The 14,252-nt window shown below is 41.7% G+C and overlaps 1 protein-coding gene across 1 annotated transcript in view; it reads right to left on the bottom strand.

The window, feature by feature from the left end:
• Positions 1–5,789: 5,789 nt before the first annotated feature.
• LOC124615595 (ejaculatory bulb-specific protein 3-like) overlaps positions 5,790–14,252 on the bottom strand; it is a 105,034-nt gene continuing 96,571 nt past the window's right edge. Inside the window, exon 2 of the mRNA XM_047143582.1 lies at positions 5,790–7,295. Coding sequence (XP_046999538.1) covers positions 7,084–7,295 — 212 coding nt within the window. The 3' untranslated portion in view covers positions 5,790–7,083. The remainder of the gene's footprint in view (positions 7,296–14,252) is intronic.

Genomic DNA, 14,252 nt, shown 5'->3' with positions numbered 1-14,252 from the left:
ACACAATCTGGTGACTACGTTGAAGGTCAGTAAAACTTTGAAACACGTATCTATTTTTACGAGCTGTAAATAAATAGTTGCCACTATTAAAGTTCCAACCTTCGTATTTAAGTCAGAGTATGTTCTCTCAAGAGGTGTAGCTATCTGGAGAGCATTTATGAATGTGTGGCTTGATCCCAGTATTAATAATTTGGTGTAACAAATGAAAACCACAACCTCCCCTCGGATGGATCGGACAACGTTAAAAAACATATAAATTTTTCATACTGTTGGTATATTTGTGACTTCTTGTTGACAGGTGAAATTCATTAAGAAGACATAAATTGTTTTACGGACTTTCACAGTTCACAAGTTCTTATCCATTATCAGTCCAGCAGTAGCTTCTATGTTGCTACTCTCACACATCTTGCAGTCTGGACAGAATCCATGGTCACAATATTGGTGTTCAGTGCTGCAAGTGTGATCTAACCGAGGCCTTTGATCTAGAGCATATCTAATTAGTATTTTGATTAATGTGAGCAGCTACTCTTGTCTGGGAGCAGTCGATTAACGTTAATGTGGCGACCGTCCTTTATTCATTTAGTTCAGTGAGCCCCAAGGGCAAGTCTGTCAAGAGTATTAAATGAGACAGAGGCAGTTAATTAGTCTCAGGTGTAGACCGACGAGAGGGCACAACGACATTCCTATAATAAAGACGAGAATCTGATGTTTCCTACCAGCGGTTCCTTCACATAAGGATTCTGATGTTGGTTGACTATTTTGTTCAAATGGTTCAAATGGCTCTGAGCACTATGGTACTTAACATCTGAGGTCATCAGTCCCCTAGACTTAGAAATACTTAAACCTAACTAACCTAAGGACAGCACATACATCCATGCCTGGGGCAGGATTCGAACCTGCGACCGTAGCAGCAGCGCGGTTCCGGACTTAAGCGCCTAGAACCACCCGGCACAGCAGACGGCTAACTATTTTGTCCGTTAGGACATAGTATGTTTTTATAAGGAAATTGTTATAATTCCTTGGTGACGAGAAAAGGAGTGGTGCATGGCAGACAGTATGTGAACGGTCGCTTCTTGTTTGTAATGCAGAGCGTGGTTTCGGAAACTAAGGCCATGTGCCCATAAAACATTTTTTATGGGAAAAGATTGGCAGTTTTTGTTTCTTAAGAACCTACCTCACTTTTTACTGCAGTCTCGATGTCTACTTCGAAGCTTGTTGCACCAGCTTCTTCAACCTTTCTACACACAGTTTTTCCTCCTGGGAACTGAACGGCCTTGAGTTTCTTGCCATGATGAAAGCGCTATCCAGCAAGCAATTGTCAAAAGTACTAGACAGGTCGGTATTGAACGGCGAGTGGTCTATAACTGTCTGAAGTGGTCCAAAATCGCTAATATGATTGAGAGTCTTTGCTGTTTATGTTCGTCGGTAAACAATTTTGCTACCCATCCTGCTCACAATTGCTGTATCCGAACGTTTACGTGTAAATAATGTAAGCAGTGATGAGATCAAGACTAGAAAATTCTTCAGTCAGAGCACCAGTAGCCAATTACTGATCTGATAGCAGTTCTTGGTCCGCTTGTAGTACGATTTCATCTGTCTGGATACTGTGCCTTCCACTCTGCTATTCATCATGAACATTTGTAAGGCAATTTTTCTCTCTCGACAGCGTTATCTATTTTTTCCTTTACTGGATACCCATAAAGTAGGGATCAAAGTGAAAGCATCTCATTGTATTGTATTGTATTATAGGGAACTGGGGACCTAAAAACGACAGAGAGGCTTCGTCCCCGCCATAGCCCTCAGTGGCTCACAACCCCACAACAGGCTACAGCAGTCCACTCACCCCACCGCCGCCCCACATCGAACCCAGGTTTATAGTGCGGTTCGGTCCCCAGTAGAACCCCCCCGCCCACTCCACCGCCACGGCCGGGAACGTCTCTCATCAGACGAGTGTAACCCCAGTGTTTACGTGGTAGAGTAATTATGGTGTACGCGTACGTGGAGAAAGTGTTCGCGCAGCAGTCGCCGACATAGTAGTGTAACTCAGGCGGAATAAGGGTATCCATCCCGCATTCGCCGAGGCATATGGAAAACCGCCTTAAAAACCATACAAAGACTGACCGGCACAGCGGACTTCGACACTAATCCGCCGGGCGGATTCGTGCCGGGGACCGGCACGCCTTCCCGCCCGGAAAGCAGAAGCATCCCATACTCAGGGAATGAGCGTAGAGGATTAAATGCAAGACTCCTATTTCGCCGTTGTAGGCAAAGGTCTAGTGGAGGTGGTCTGCCGTTCTTTTCTTCCTGCCCGTTATGAAATGTCAAGTGTGAGTCTTTGATGGACCGCTACGGTCGCAGGTTCTAATCCTGCCTCGGTCATGGATGTGTGTGATGCCCTTAGGCTAGTTAGGTTTAAGTAGTTCTAAGTTCTAGGGGACTGATGACCTCAGAAGTTAAGTCCCATAGTGCTCAGAGCCATTTCAACCATTTTTTTTGTTTTTTTTGTTTTTGACGAGTGGATGAGTGTGACGAGAGGTTGTGCGGTTTAGCGTGGAGTTTTGTTTTGTTACGGACGAAGGGAAGGGAGAGAGTGAAACACGTTACCGTCACATAGCCCGCCCCTGCCGAATATTACCATGGGGGCTGCTGAGCTTAACGTCCCTATCCGACAGACTGGTTACCATCATATGTGTCGCGTGTCCTCACTTCAAGAGGCTTGGAATTTAATCCAGGACATTGGCACAAAGACTGATGATCAGGAACTTCAGCCACCATTTCTTCAACCCTTACCGCCCAAATACTGGCAGCGAAAATTTTCCAGCATCAGAATTCCAACCGGTTTACCTATGAGTCGAGCGCCACCGCTCAGGTATGTGTTAGCAACCTCGACTACAGAGGTGCCTCAAGTAGATACCATTACTAATAAATCTGAGCAGCAATAAATCCTTTACACAAAACGTTCAATTACGCACGTACTTCGCTTCTGGCGGGATAAACTACTTTCGAAGCCATTATTGTTTGTTTCCTGCTACAGTCAAACGCCTACTGCATCGAATCAGGAACTTCTGTATCTTCATAAATAATCAAGAGATGGCGCTGGATTAGTGGGAGTTTATTCTGATCTGATAGCGTTTAAATATAAGCAAACGGCTCCTGTTTTTCAGTTATACCTAGTATTTGTTGAAGCATAGCGCATGTTTTACTGAGCCGTTTTTGTTTCTTTATTTACGGCTCTGAAGGATGTTAAAATTAAGCGGATAGCTGAAGTACGAAATCAAGAAATATGGAAAGAATAGTTGAAGGAAGAGGTGCATGATCGTAAACTCTTACCAAAAGACCGGGTGGACTGATGGGACTCGACTTAGAAATCCTGTACGGTTATCTTAGCTTAGGAAGGAGCAGTAAGGAGAATTTTTTAAGGAAAGAGAAGCACTAGAATATTTTGTCATGATTTCCTCTGATCTTTTGTATAATAATCCCTATACACGTGGACTGTGAATAAACCCCTCGTAAAAGTGGTCGCCGGTACATGTAGATTTCGCAATGTCTTGATGTATAGGTAGAACATAGAATTGATATCTGAGCGGCCGCAGTTTTCTAAAGACAACATGCTCTGTCTTCTAAAAAGTGAAATGGAAGATTAGGGTTTAATGTCTCGTCGGCATCGTGGTCAATAGAGACGGTTCTAAGAAGTCTTCGTGCTTGAACACAGTACGGTTCCGTAGATCTGACAGTATTCGTCATCAATATAGCTCTGTAGCAGGACGCATCTCGTGCTACGTGCTTTGCTTTGGTTTGCTCCACACATCATTATTTTTATTTTTAAACATATCTTAGATACTGGCGATCAGGTTTATCGTGGATTTATTGGTTGTCCACGCATACAAGGATTAGTACACAAAAGAACAGAGAGCGACTGATCTGAGGACTTCCTTAAAGGTAAAATCCAATTTGGATTCCTCAGTGAGGAGACGCAGTGTTGGTTGTACGAGGCCGGGGATGTGGTTTAAAGAAACTCCGCGCTGCTGTCAGTTCAGAGTGACCGAGAAGAGCGTCATTCCATGTCAATACAGGTGAAACATAAAATGAAAGATATGTTAGGAAGTGAGAAACCTGCCTTCCAAATATCAAAGAACCCACTTATCTAAATGGGACACTGGGTACAACAACCAGGACTGCCGTTTCTCAACGAATACTTCCTGCTGTCAAATATGAGTTTAAAAGCAGCGCAACAGAATAATTTTTGGAAACTTAATTTGTACCATAATGAGCGCCGCAGTCACATATGTAATAAATGAAAGTGGCATTTTTGCACTTAGGCTGTATTTACTTACACCTTCTTTTCTAAAAGCTGATTACTTATGGCACTGGGGGAAAAACTCTGCAAATCATTACAGTGTCTCCATATGCAAAGTTTGGAAATGTCTATCTGCTTTCATTTTCTGCCATCCTCTCCCCTCTCTCTTTTCTGTATTTCAAACATTCCTGTGATGCTGTCTTCCTCTCAGAGACAGTCTCGCTTCTCCTGCGCTGTGTCTCAGTTGGTTTTCTCGTTTCTCTGTTCACTTGTATTCGCCAACTCGTAGCACCGGTAAATGTATCCTTCATATGTTTACATGTTTGTCTTATATGGATTGGTTCAAATTGCTCTGAGCACTATGGGACTCAACTGCTGTTGTCATCAGCCCCTAGAACTTAGAACTACTTAAACCTAACTAACCTAAGGACATCACACACACCCATGCCCGAGGCAGGATTCGAACCTGCGACCGTAACAGCAGCGCGGATCCGGACTGGAGCGCCTAGAACCGCACGGCCACCGCGGCCGGCTGTCTTATATGGAACGAACAATTTTCCGCAGCACACATTTTCTTTACAGGCTAAAGGAGAAATTATACTTTGCAACGCAAATCAGTACCATGCCGTTGAATAATTCTTTTTGGGAACTTTGATTTATGCTTCGTCTCTTTTCTGATAGTTCTGCTTATACTATATTAATACTAACTAACTTTTTTTATTTCGTCAGTATAAAATGTTCCATCGTTTACCTGACTTTAAATTGTATAAATATATCAGTATGTTTTGAATGACTTCTTGAAGGCACGTACATTTTTAGGAGTTTCTGTAACAGCTCATTTCCATTTGCTGCCTGCGATTACATTTATCTCGAAACTAGGTACTTGTCTGAAATGATGTATTACATAACAATTTGCATTTCTCTGGGATTTTGCCCATTGAACATTTTATAATCACTTGATCATCAATTAGTGAGCTTCTATGGTCCGGGATGGCTCTCGGCTGCAACGATCGCTGCTTCAAAGTGTTTTACATTTTGCAACAAGTCATACGGTAGAGAAAGACATAGATTCCATTCAGCAGTTTATCATTACAATCATAAAATGTTCGTTTTAATAGCTTGCATGAACGTTTTGTATTCTCTTTTTATGATATAAGAAGGTCAGATCCTTTCCTTTTTATGCGGTACAGTCACATTTTCGTCTAGAATTCTGTATAAAATATTCCTTACATCAATTTTTATCTTTACAATCCTTTCGATTCCGTTTCATGATACATAAAAAAAATGAAATATCAGTTTCTGGTCCACTAGAAACGCTCGTCAAAAATATTAATATTTCCAGTTGCAAAGACATAAAAATACGGTAAAGTTTATGTCACAAAAGTGTAATGTAAATAAGTAGTGTCATTAATTGTAGTGTAATAGCGAACATGAAGACATGAAATGCAGATGAACTGTTTCACAAAAACAAGTGACTAATCTGTACTACTTCTTTGTTTCATACTTTATCGTATAAAAGCCTTTATTTACATTTTATTATTACATCCAGAAGGCTAATCGAATACAAAGACACATAATAAATATCATGTTCTTAATAATATATGGTTAGTTATTTTAAATCTACCATACGCCTTGTTTGAAAAAAAGGTATAGAGCAAAAGTGTTTATGTAAGACATTGTTTCTTTGGTCATCTCAGAGCGTTTTGAGACTTCTGAGTCATGATAAAGTATTTTCGCTTATTTACACCTATTGTCGCAAATATTTAATTTCGGTATTTATTATCCTAACCAACAGAAACGAATGTCTGGTGTTCGTCTGAACTGTAAACGCTGCTGTGGATTGTCTATCCGCTGCCTCTCAGCAGACTTATGTGCTACATATAATGTATTCAGTGCTTAAACTAATGTAATATTTTCATGAAATATAAGTATGAGAGCCTCTGTTAGGCTGATGATTATTTTTGAGCTCTGTACCAAAGCTTCTGTCTCTATTTGCTACCAGACTGTTTCGTTGCCTGAGTGTTGACTTAGAAAGATGCAGTCTAACTTACGATTTACACATCCACTTGAACCAAGAAAATAGTTGTTTGGTAATGTTCTTGCACTGTTCCCAAACGAGCACATTCTGTAACATAAAGTATATAACCCTCCAAAAACTTCAAAGTGTAATGATCATTTTGTATGAAAGAAATATGCCAACATAAAAGTGAGAAAATGAAAATGAGGAGAAAAGAATCCACTGCTAGAGAAGTACCTCAATGACAATGCAAAACCGGATTAAACATGAATGACGGTGTTATCACCTGACATGATGCCCTGCATTATCAATGCCCCTAAAATTCTTGTTATGTTTCCTTACTGTAATTTGGTGATCACTAACCTCTTTCAGTAAAGGTACAATAGTAATAAAACATGTACCCGAAATAGAAATAGTTAGGGAGAGATAGTGGAATTTGCACTTTGAAGTAGAGAAGTCGTGACGAGAGGCAGTGCATTCAAAAGTAGTAGTCCGTCGATCACACAGCGCCTGAATGCAGGCCGTGCGCAGGAGCGTCTGCTGGTTTGCATAACCAGCAGGCGTAGCCTCACACACAGCAATCAGCTTTCTGCGTCTCGCAAATGCCTCGCTACCGTACACTCATTATTACGGCACGATGACGAACAAGCAATATGAGCTAATCTTCCTACACAATTTAGGAAGGTATAGAATGTTTATCAGTCTCTTTCCTCCTCCACCATTCGAAAAGAGTTGTGCTGTAGACTACGTGTGATAAAGGTGGCTGCGCCTACGCGTGCAGGAGGCGGCGATCGGGGCGCCGCCTGAGCAGGGCGCGCTCGAAGCTCTTGAGGTGTACGCCGGTGGGGTCCCAGTGCGCCTGCAGCTCTGCCCATTCGGCGGGGTAGTCTGCCCGCAAGCGTCGAATCACGCGAATGGCAGCAGCCTTCTGCACCGTCGTACACCTTGCACAGCGCGTAGCGATAGCCTCTGGCAGTATTCCTGCACAATACATGAAAAAGACTAGTTAGGCACGATGTAGGATCCACAACATTTTATGGAATCATAAACAATTCTATGTCAACGATAATTCGCATACTGAAACTGAAGACGTTACCAAAGAATCGAAAAGAAAGCATGGGGATGCTCACTACCACTTGAAATCTCTCGACGAAAGAGCTAAATCCGATAAAAAGATATAAACGGTGGCCAATAGACTCTGGCTAAAGACATCTTACTGTTGGAAAATTTGTTGTCGTGGTCTTCAGTCCGAAAACTGGTTTGATGCAGTCCTCCATGCTGCCCTATCCTATGCAAGCCTCTTCATCCGAGCATAACTACTGCAGCCAACATCCATGTGAACCTGTTTAATGTAGTAAAGCCTTGGTATCTCCCTATATTGCACCCTCCCCCAACCAAAACTCTCTCTCTCTCTCTCTCTCTCTCTCTCTCGCACACACACACACACACACACTATAACACTACCACACAACAGTGCTTGATAATTCTGATACTATTTATTTTTTCAATCTAGATTTTTTCTCAGTATAAATGTGTATATTTTATTACTTTATCTTCAATGATAACTAACTGAAGGAATGTAATGTACGTTTATGATAGACCATTTGAAATCAAAATTATAAACAATACAGCAACTGCGCCGGTAATGTCTGGGACCTTGGATTGTGTAGAATTCAAAGATAATGTTAAAGGCATGAGACTAAAATCGTAGACACAGGAGCGCGTGCAGACACAGAGAAAGAGTTGCAAGCCAACAGTGGTTGAGGGCGGACATAAAGTTGCTATGCTAGCGTGCAAGATTAAGTGTATTGTCAACTTGGTATTCAAAGTGCGACGAGACATGGTGAATTTAAGAGGGGGAATTTACACAGGCCACAGTACAACGTTTAATCAAGAAGGATTGACAAAACAGATTATTTGAAGAACACTGTGTGGACAATATTAATGCTACGATATTGCAGCGATGCATGTCCCAAGGAACAGATGCTACCGCGACTTCATCCGTCATGAAATACATTAAGTGAATTCGCAATTGCGAATGAAGACAACCATCAACTGTAGAATGAAATGACGACAATGAAAATTTGTGCCGGACCGGGATTCAAACCGCAGACGCATGGTTGACGAAATATGGAAGTTTGGATCTGGCCGTGAGTCGTGCACGGATAGCCAAATGGTAGGGCGACCGCTCGCGCTACGCGGGTTTGATTCACGGCCCGTCACAAATTTTCGTTGTCGTCATTCCATTCTACAGTTGATGGTTGTCTTCATTCGCAATTGCGAATTCACTTCATGTAATATTGATACTGACTGCTCGTTACTGGGAGAAGAATATGTTGCTATTTACTGTTTAACAAAATCATTATGTCGTGCCAACTACTGGTTCACCAGAAAGTAAGAGTGTGCCATTTGGCAGTTTAGTATTGTAAAAAAATTGCAAATGTGATGGACTCAGTATCTACGAACACTGCAGTGCATTCTGATAAAGTATAAGTAGCACTGATTGCTAATGATTTCCATATGTCATAAACCGGCAGTAGCATCATTCATCTATCACTGTTATTGCCTAGTGGCTCTTTAGTAATAAGACATGTTATTTACCTAAAATAACTTGAAAGCACTAGCTTGTAAAATTTAGTTTTTGCTTTTTCATGAAAGGAGAAAGTAATAAGTAATGAAAGCCATTAATTCATTGTAATACGTTTACTGTCTTCTGTAATTATTTGAGAGAGAAGTTTGTGCAAAATTGTAGGATGTGAGGTCCACCAGTTATGCAAAACACCGTTTTGTCAAGTACCCAAACATGTTTTAGCACCACTTTGCCATCATCAGTGGGTTTCCGTTTTATTTAATCTGTAATGTAAAAATTTTTACTAAATGATTACAAAATTATGTGGATATTTAGTTCAAACAATAGTTCCTGTCTTTTTGTTTATACCTTTACACTTGGTGTGCATGATTTTTTAGGACCACTTCAGTGTTATTTATTACAGGTAGGTGTCACACTGGCAGACCTCAAATCCTACAGTTTTAATGGCAAAAACGCGAAACACGCAGCTGAAGATCCAAGTGATGGAAATTTGTGCATTTAAAACTAACTCCAAAATATTGGCCAACTGAAGTGATATATTATGATCAACAAAACTGGTTATAAGTTATGTGCTCTATAAATATCTTGGCGGGCGTAATTTCAAAATGGTTCAAATGGCTCTGAGCACTATGGGACTTAACATCTATGGTCATCAGTCCCCTAGAACTTAGAGCTACTTAAACCTAACTAACCTAAGGACATCACACAACACTCAGTCATCACGAGGCGTAATTTCGGCGTTCCCTAACTGATTGCTGCTGTTTTATGACGTCATGTTGCAGTTCAGTGTTATAGAAGCTGTTGTGGCGTTTTGATAAATCGTAGATGTTACTTCACAAACCCTATCGACAACAAACTTTGGGGGCAGTAACGTTGCTTTATCTATACCGCATTACGTATTGCTACTAGCTGAAGTGATTAGATTTTCACTGGTTCTAAATTGTTCCGTACAGGGATAGTTAAATTTCATTCAAGTCATTATCGTGGCATTTTCATTAGAGCTTCCACGCATGCATTTATCGTTGCCGTCTAAACATTTGTCAGTAATTGTTACATAACAACAGTTTCAAACAAACGTATAAAAATTCATAACTTTTGCTCAAACACAAGCTGGTGACAGAATATTCTCACTCAATAATTAATATTTCAGTTATGTAATTGATTACAAGCTTGACTAACTACACATAATTAATTAACTTCATTACAAAGTTGTTTTCGATTGTTGTCTGTGCTTTAACGATCAGTAGTGCACTCGTCGGCATCCTTTCGCTCAACCATTCCTCGAAATAGATGCCTCTTCTGGAAGTTACAGAACACTAAGTCATACGTGTCATTAATATAAGGGAAGATTTTGATTGGGTTACAAACCCAGTCATAGCAATACTGTCTGTTCCTGCATGCTTCAGGATGTGCCCTTCTGTTAGACTCGTTGTGCCATGAATTTCATTTCTCCCCAGTTCTATTCAGTACCTCTTCGTTAATTACCCGGCCTACCCGCCTTATCTTCAACAATACCCTGTAGCGGCACATTTCAAAAACAGCTATTCTCTTCTTGTCTATATTATTTACCGTCCACGTTTCGCTTCCGTACAAGGCTGCACTCCAGATAAACTACTTCACGAAAGACTTGCAAGCGCTTAAATTTACACGGAATGTTAAGAAATCTGTTTCTTTCAGAAGTTTTTTCTTGCTTTAGCCAGTCTGCTGTTTATGTCCTATCTACACCGGCCATCGTTTATTTTACTGCCAAAGTACCAAAATCCCTCTAGTAATTTTTGCTTCTCATTTCATAATATAATTTCCACAGCACTACCCGATTTAATTCGAATACTTTCCATTACCGTGTGGCCCAAGGAAGTGTGATGTCGTCTCTGAAGTTCTCAGTATACATAAGCGATTTCTCAGACAGGGTCAGCGGCACTTTAAGGCTGTTAATGGATGATGCTGTTGTGTATAGGAAGGTATTACCGTTGAATGATCGTAAGAAATTTGCAAAAAGTCACGGCTAAACATTCTTGTTGGTATAATAAATGAAAGCTCTCCTCAGGTGTGGATGAATGAGTAATGCTGCCTATGACGAAAAGAAAGAACCCGATAGATTCAAATTACAAGATTAGTAGTGAACACCTTGATCGCCACGGGTATGATTATTTATGGGTTGTACATAGAAGCCATAAAATTGGGCGGTAAGAGAAGGTGAATGGAAGGTACAGATTTGTTGGAAGTGTTCTCTGAGTGTGCAGTGCATCAGTAAAGTAAATCGCATACAAGACGCCTGTGAGACCAGTTTTGGAGCATTGATCCAGTGGTTGGAGTCATTAACAAGTATACGACACAATACACATCAGACGAATCTAGAGACGCGTTGCTGGACTTGTAACAGGTCACAACGATCAATAAGAAAGGATGAGATTAATGTTCGTGGAACCTAAATGTGATTCTCCGATGACGTAGTTCTCAGGACAATCTACGTGTAAATTTCGAAAACCTGGATTCGAAGGAAACCGTACGACCATTATGCCGTCAACATCGCATATCTCCCGTTGAGACTGTGGGGATAGTAAAACAGATATTAGAGCACGTACAGAGGCACAAATATAGTAATTTTTTGTTCGCCCGATACCTGAATGGAATAGGACAGAAGAATGATGTATTGTTAGGATGTAGCTACCGCTATGCTCTGTACAGTGGTTTGGGGAGTATTTATTCAGAAGTTGATGTGGACATAGATGCATTATTTCTACTGCATGATTCAACTAATCTTAGGGCACGAATTTCTGTATTTAATTCAAAATCTGGAGATAAGACGTAATTAAACACAAAGACGAATGTTCCTTGTAGCCATCAATGTCTCTTTGCCTTTGTGAAGCCATTTGTCACAAACAGAAGAGATCGCAATGATTGTGCTACACGAAAAAAGCACTGCCACACGCCGTAAGGTGACTTCAGGCGTATAAATATAGATAGATGTCGCTGCATGTAGACATCCATTGATCTGTAACTGTCTGGATTTACAAAGGGCGACATAGCAATCGCCTGCTTGAAGAGAACAAGCACAGTGTAGCAGTTCGCTGGGTTGCCTGACCAGCAGGCGCTGTGCTTCTGCCTATGCTTGACAGTAGAGACAGCTCTGGTACGCTGATGTCGTACGTACTCTTTAACCTATCATTGTCATTATCATCTATACGCATGTTTACTTATTATTTCATTATGATAAGAGAGTGCATAGGTGACAAACGCAAGAATAACTTTCTAAATTGAATATCACATAAAGGTTTGTTTTATTGCTGTTGTAATATATCTTCTCACACTATTTCCTAATTTGCTCACTCTTAATTACTTTTCGTAACTTCTGAGCGAGAGGAGAAAGATAGTTAATGAGGGTATAATTCTTCTTTCTCAATGAAGATATGCAGTGTCTGACTATCGACATTTGATGCGCAACATTGTCGACTACAGTCAATGAAGTAATACTTCACAGCGATGAGGATACAGCTACTATTACAGAAGGAAAGGAGCAAGGGAGAGGTAAACATATATTCAGTTACTTGTAATATAACGAGTAAACAGATGCATGGATTCGAAAAGTCCTTAAGAGGTTCTCGTGGTATGTGACAGAAGGTGTATATGCACAAATCACGCAGTTAGCGTAAATTAAGAACCAATGGTTAGAGAGCGCATAAGTGGCAACGAATAGCGTTCCAGATATGACTCATGGGGTTCAGGTCAGGCCAATTTGTTGGGCAGGACGTCAACATGAGATCGGTATTATGCTCCTCAAGCCGTTTAGTGCGATTCTGGCCTTAGGGTACAAATAGATACGCTGCTGGAAGATTCCATCGCCCTCAGAGAAAGACATCAACATTAAAGGATTAGGGTGGTCCACAATCAAGTTCACATAGTCCAGAACTGTCACAGTGCCCGTCATTACTACCACAGGTGCCATGGAAGCACAGGTGAATGTATTCCATAGCATAATACGGTCCGCAATGACCTGTGTCAGGATGCGGGTTTCCAGAAGTTTTTCGCCTGGGTGACAGCGTATCGAGAAACGACGCTATATTTTTGTGAGAGGAAATGAAACAACACGGTTCCATCGATTCACGACCCAGACTCGATGACACCACATTCACTGTAATCGTAATACACATTGTTGACGGGTAGTAAAGGGAGCAAGTAGGATGTTTTGCTGCGGAGCTCCATTTTCAAGAATGTTAGCTGGACATCGTGCTCGGAAACATTTGTGCCACTAGCAGCATTGGTCTTTGTCCCCAGGTCTGCCAAAAATCCTTCTTTATAGAGGACGAGCCTCCGACCTCCACGTTCTGTGATGGGTCGTGTGATGGATCGTAGTTTTACCATCGTTCAATCACTTTCCGTATCTGTTCACGATTGCAGCACGTGAACAGCCGACCAGTTTCGTCCTTTCCACGATACTCGTTCCTAGACACTGAGGCATAAAAAATCTGTCCTTGTCAAAGACCTTTAGACCCTTAAGTTAATGGATTCCCCATTTTCCATCCTTGCCGTCGCCAGAATGAGTTCAGATTCGTATCTGCTCCGCATATGTATCTTCCCTGCCGCGTCACGTGCCACAACACCACATTCAGTGTCGCAGTGAGCTGCTGTCGTAATGTTTGGCTGATAAGTGTACTCAGTCTCAGCTAGAAATAAAGTCATTTTTCAGGAAATTTCAAAGGACTGTTGAACAAAACCTGAAAAGTACTAATTTGCTGTTACTTTCTCTGTCGGAAAACGCCAAGATTTTCCAGTTTCAAATCGAGAGTTTCTTACCATAGCAAAAGTTTTACTAGGTTTCTACATCACTTCAAATGTGTGCGGCATCTTCAGTAACACTGTGATGGGTTTATTCTGTTACGCTTTACGGGAGAAGTGTATTGTCTGCTTCCCCTGTCTCTCTCTCTCTCTCTCTCTCTCTCTCTCTCTCTCTCTCTCTCTCTGATGACGTAGAAAACCAGTTATTAATCCCTAACCTCCTGTCGATGCAATCGAAGTGCTGTTTTTGCAGGTGTTTCCTCACCTCGGCGTCGGAATCCGTGCAAATCAGATTGTTAAGGCCAAAGGGAAGACCTCTCCATCTCTGATCGTTCGTAGCGCGGCGTGACTGGAAATCGTTTCCAACAGGTTGGAGCAGCAGCCGGTGGAAATGCGAGCGAGCGCCAGGTCAAGACCGACCTGTCCGTTGGCTTTTAATGACGGATGCAGCCGGCGGCCGGCAGCCAGCAGTGCCGGCCAGTTTCGCAAACCACGAGCGCACCGGCCGCTGCCGCTCTCACCTGGACCATCGCGAGCGCGTACGCGCCTAGCTGGCGCCGGCGCCGCTTAGC

This window comes from Schistocerca americana, chromosome 5 (assembly GCF_021461395.2).
Source record: "Schistocerca americana isolate TAMUIC-IGC-003095 chromosome 5, iqSchAmer2.1, whole genome shotgun sequence".
NCBI classification, from domain to species: domain Eukaryota; kingdom Metazoa; phylum Arthropoda; class Insecta; order Orthoptera; family Acrididae; genus Schistocerca; species Schistocerca americana.
The sequence above is the reverse complement of the archived record's forward strand: the minus strand, read 5'-3'. Positions and strand labels throughout refer to the sequence as shown.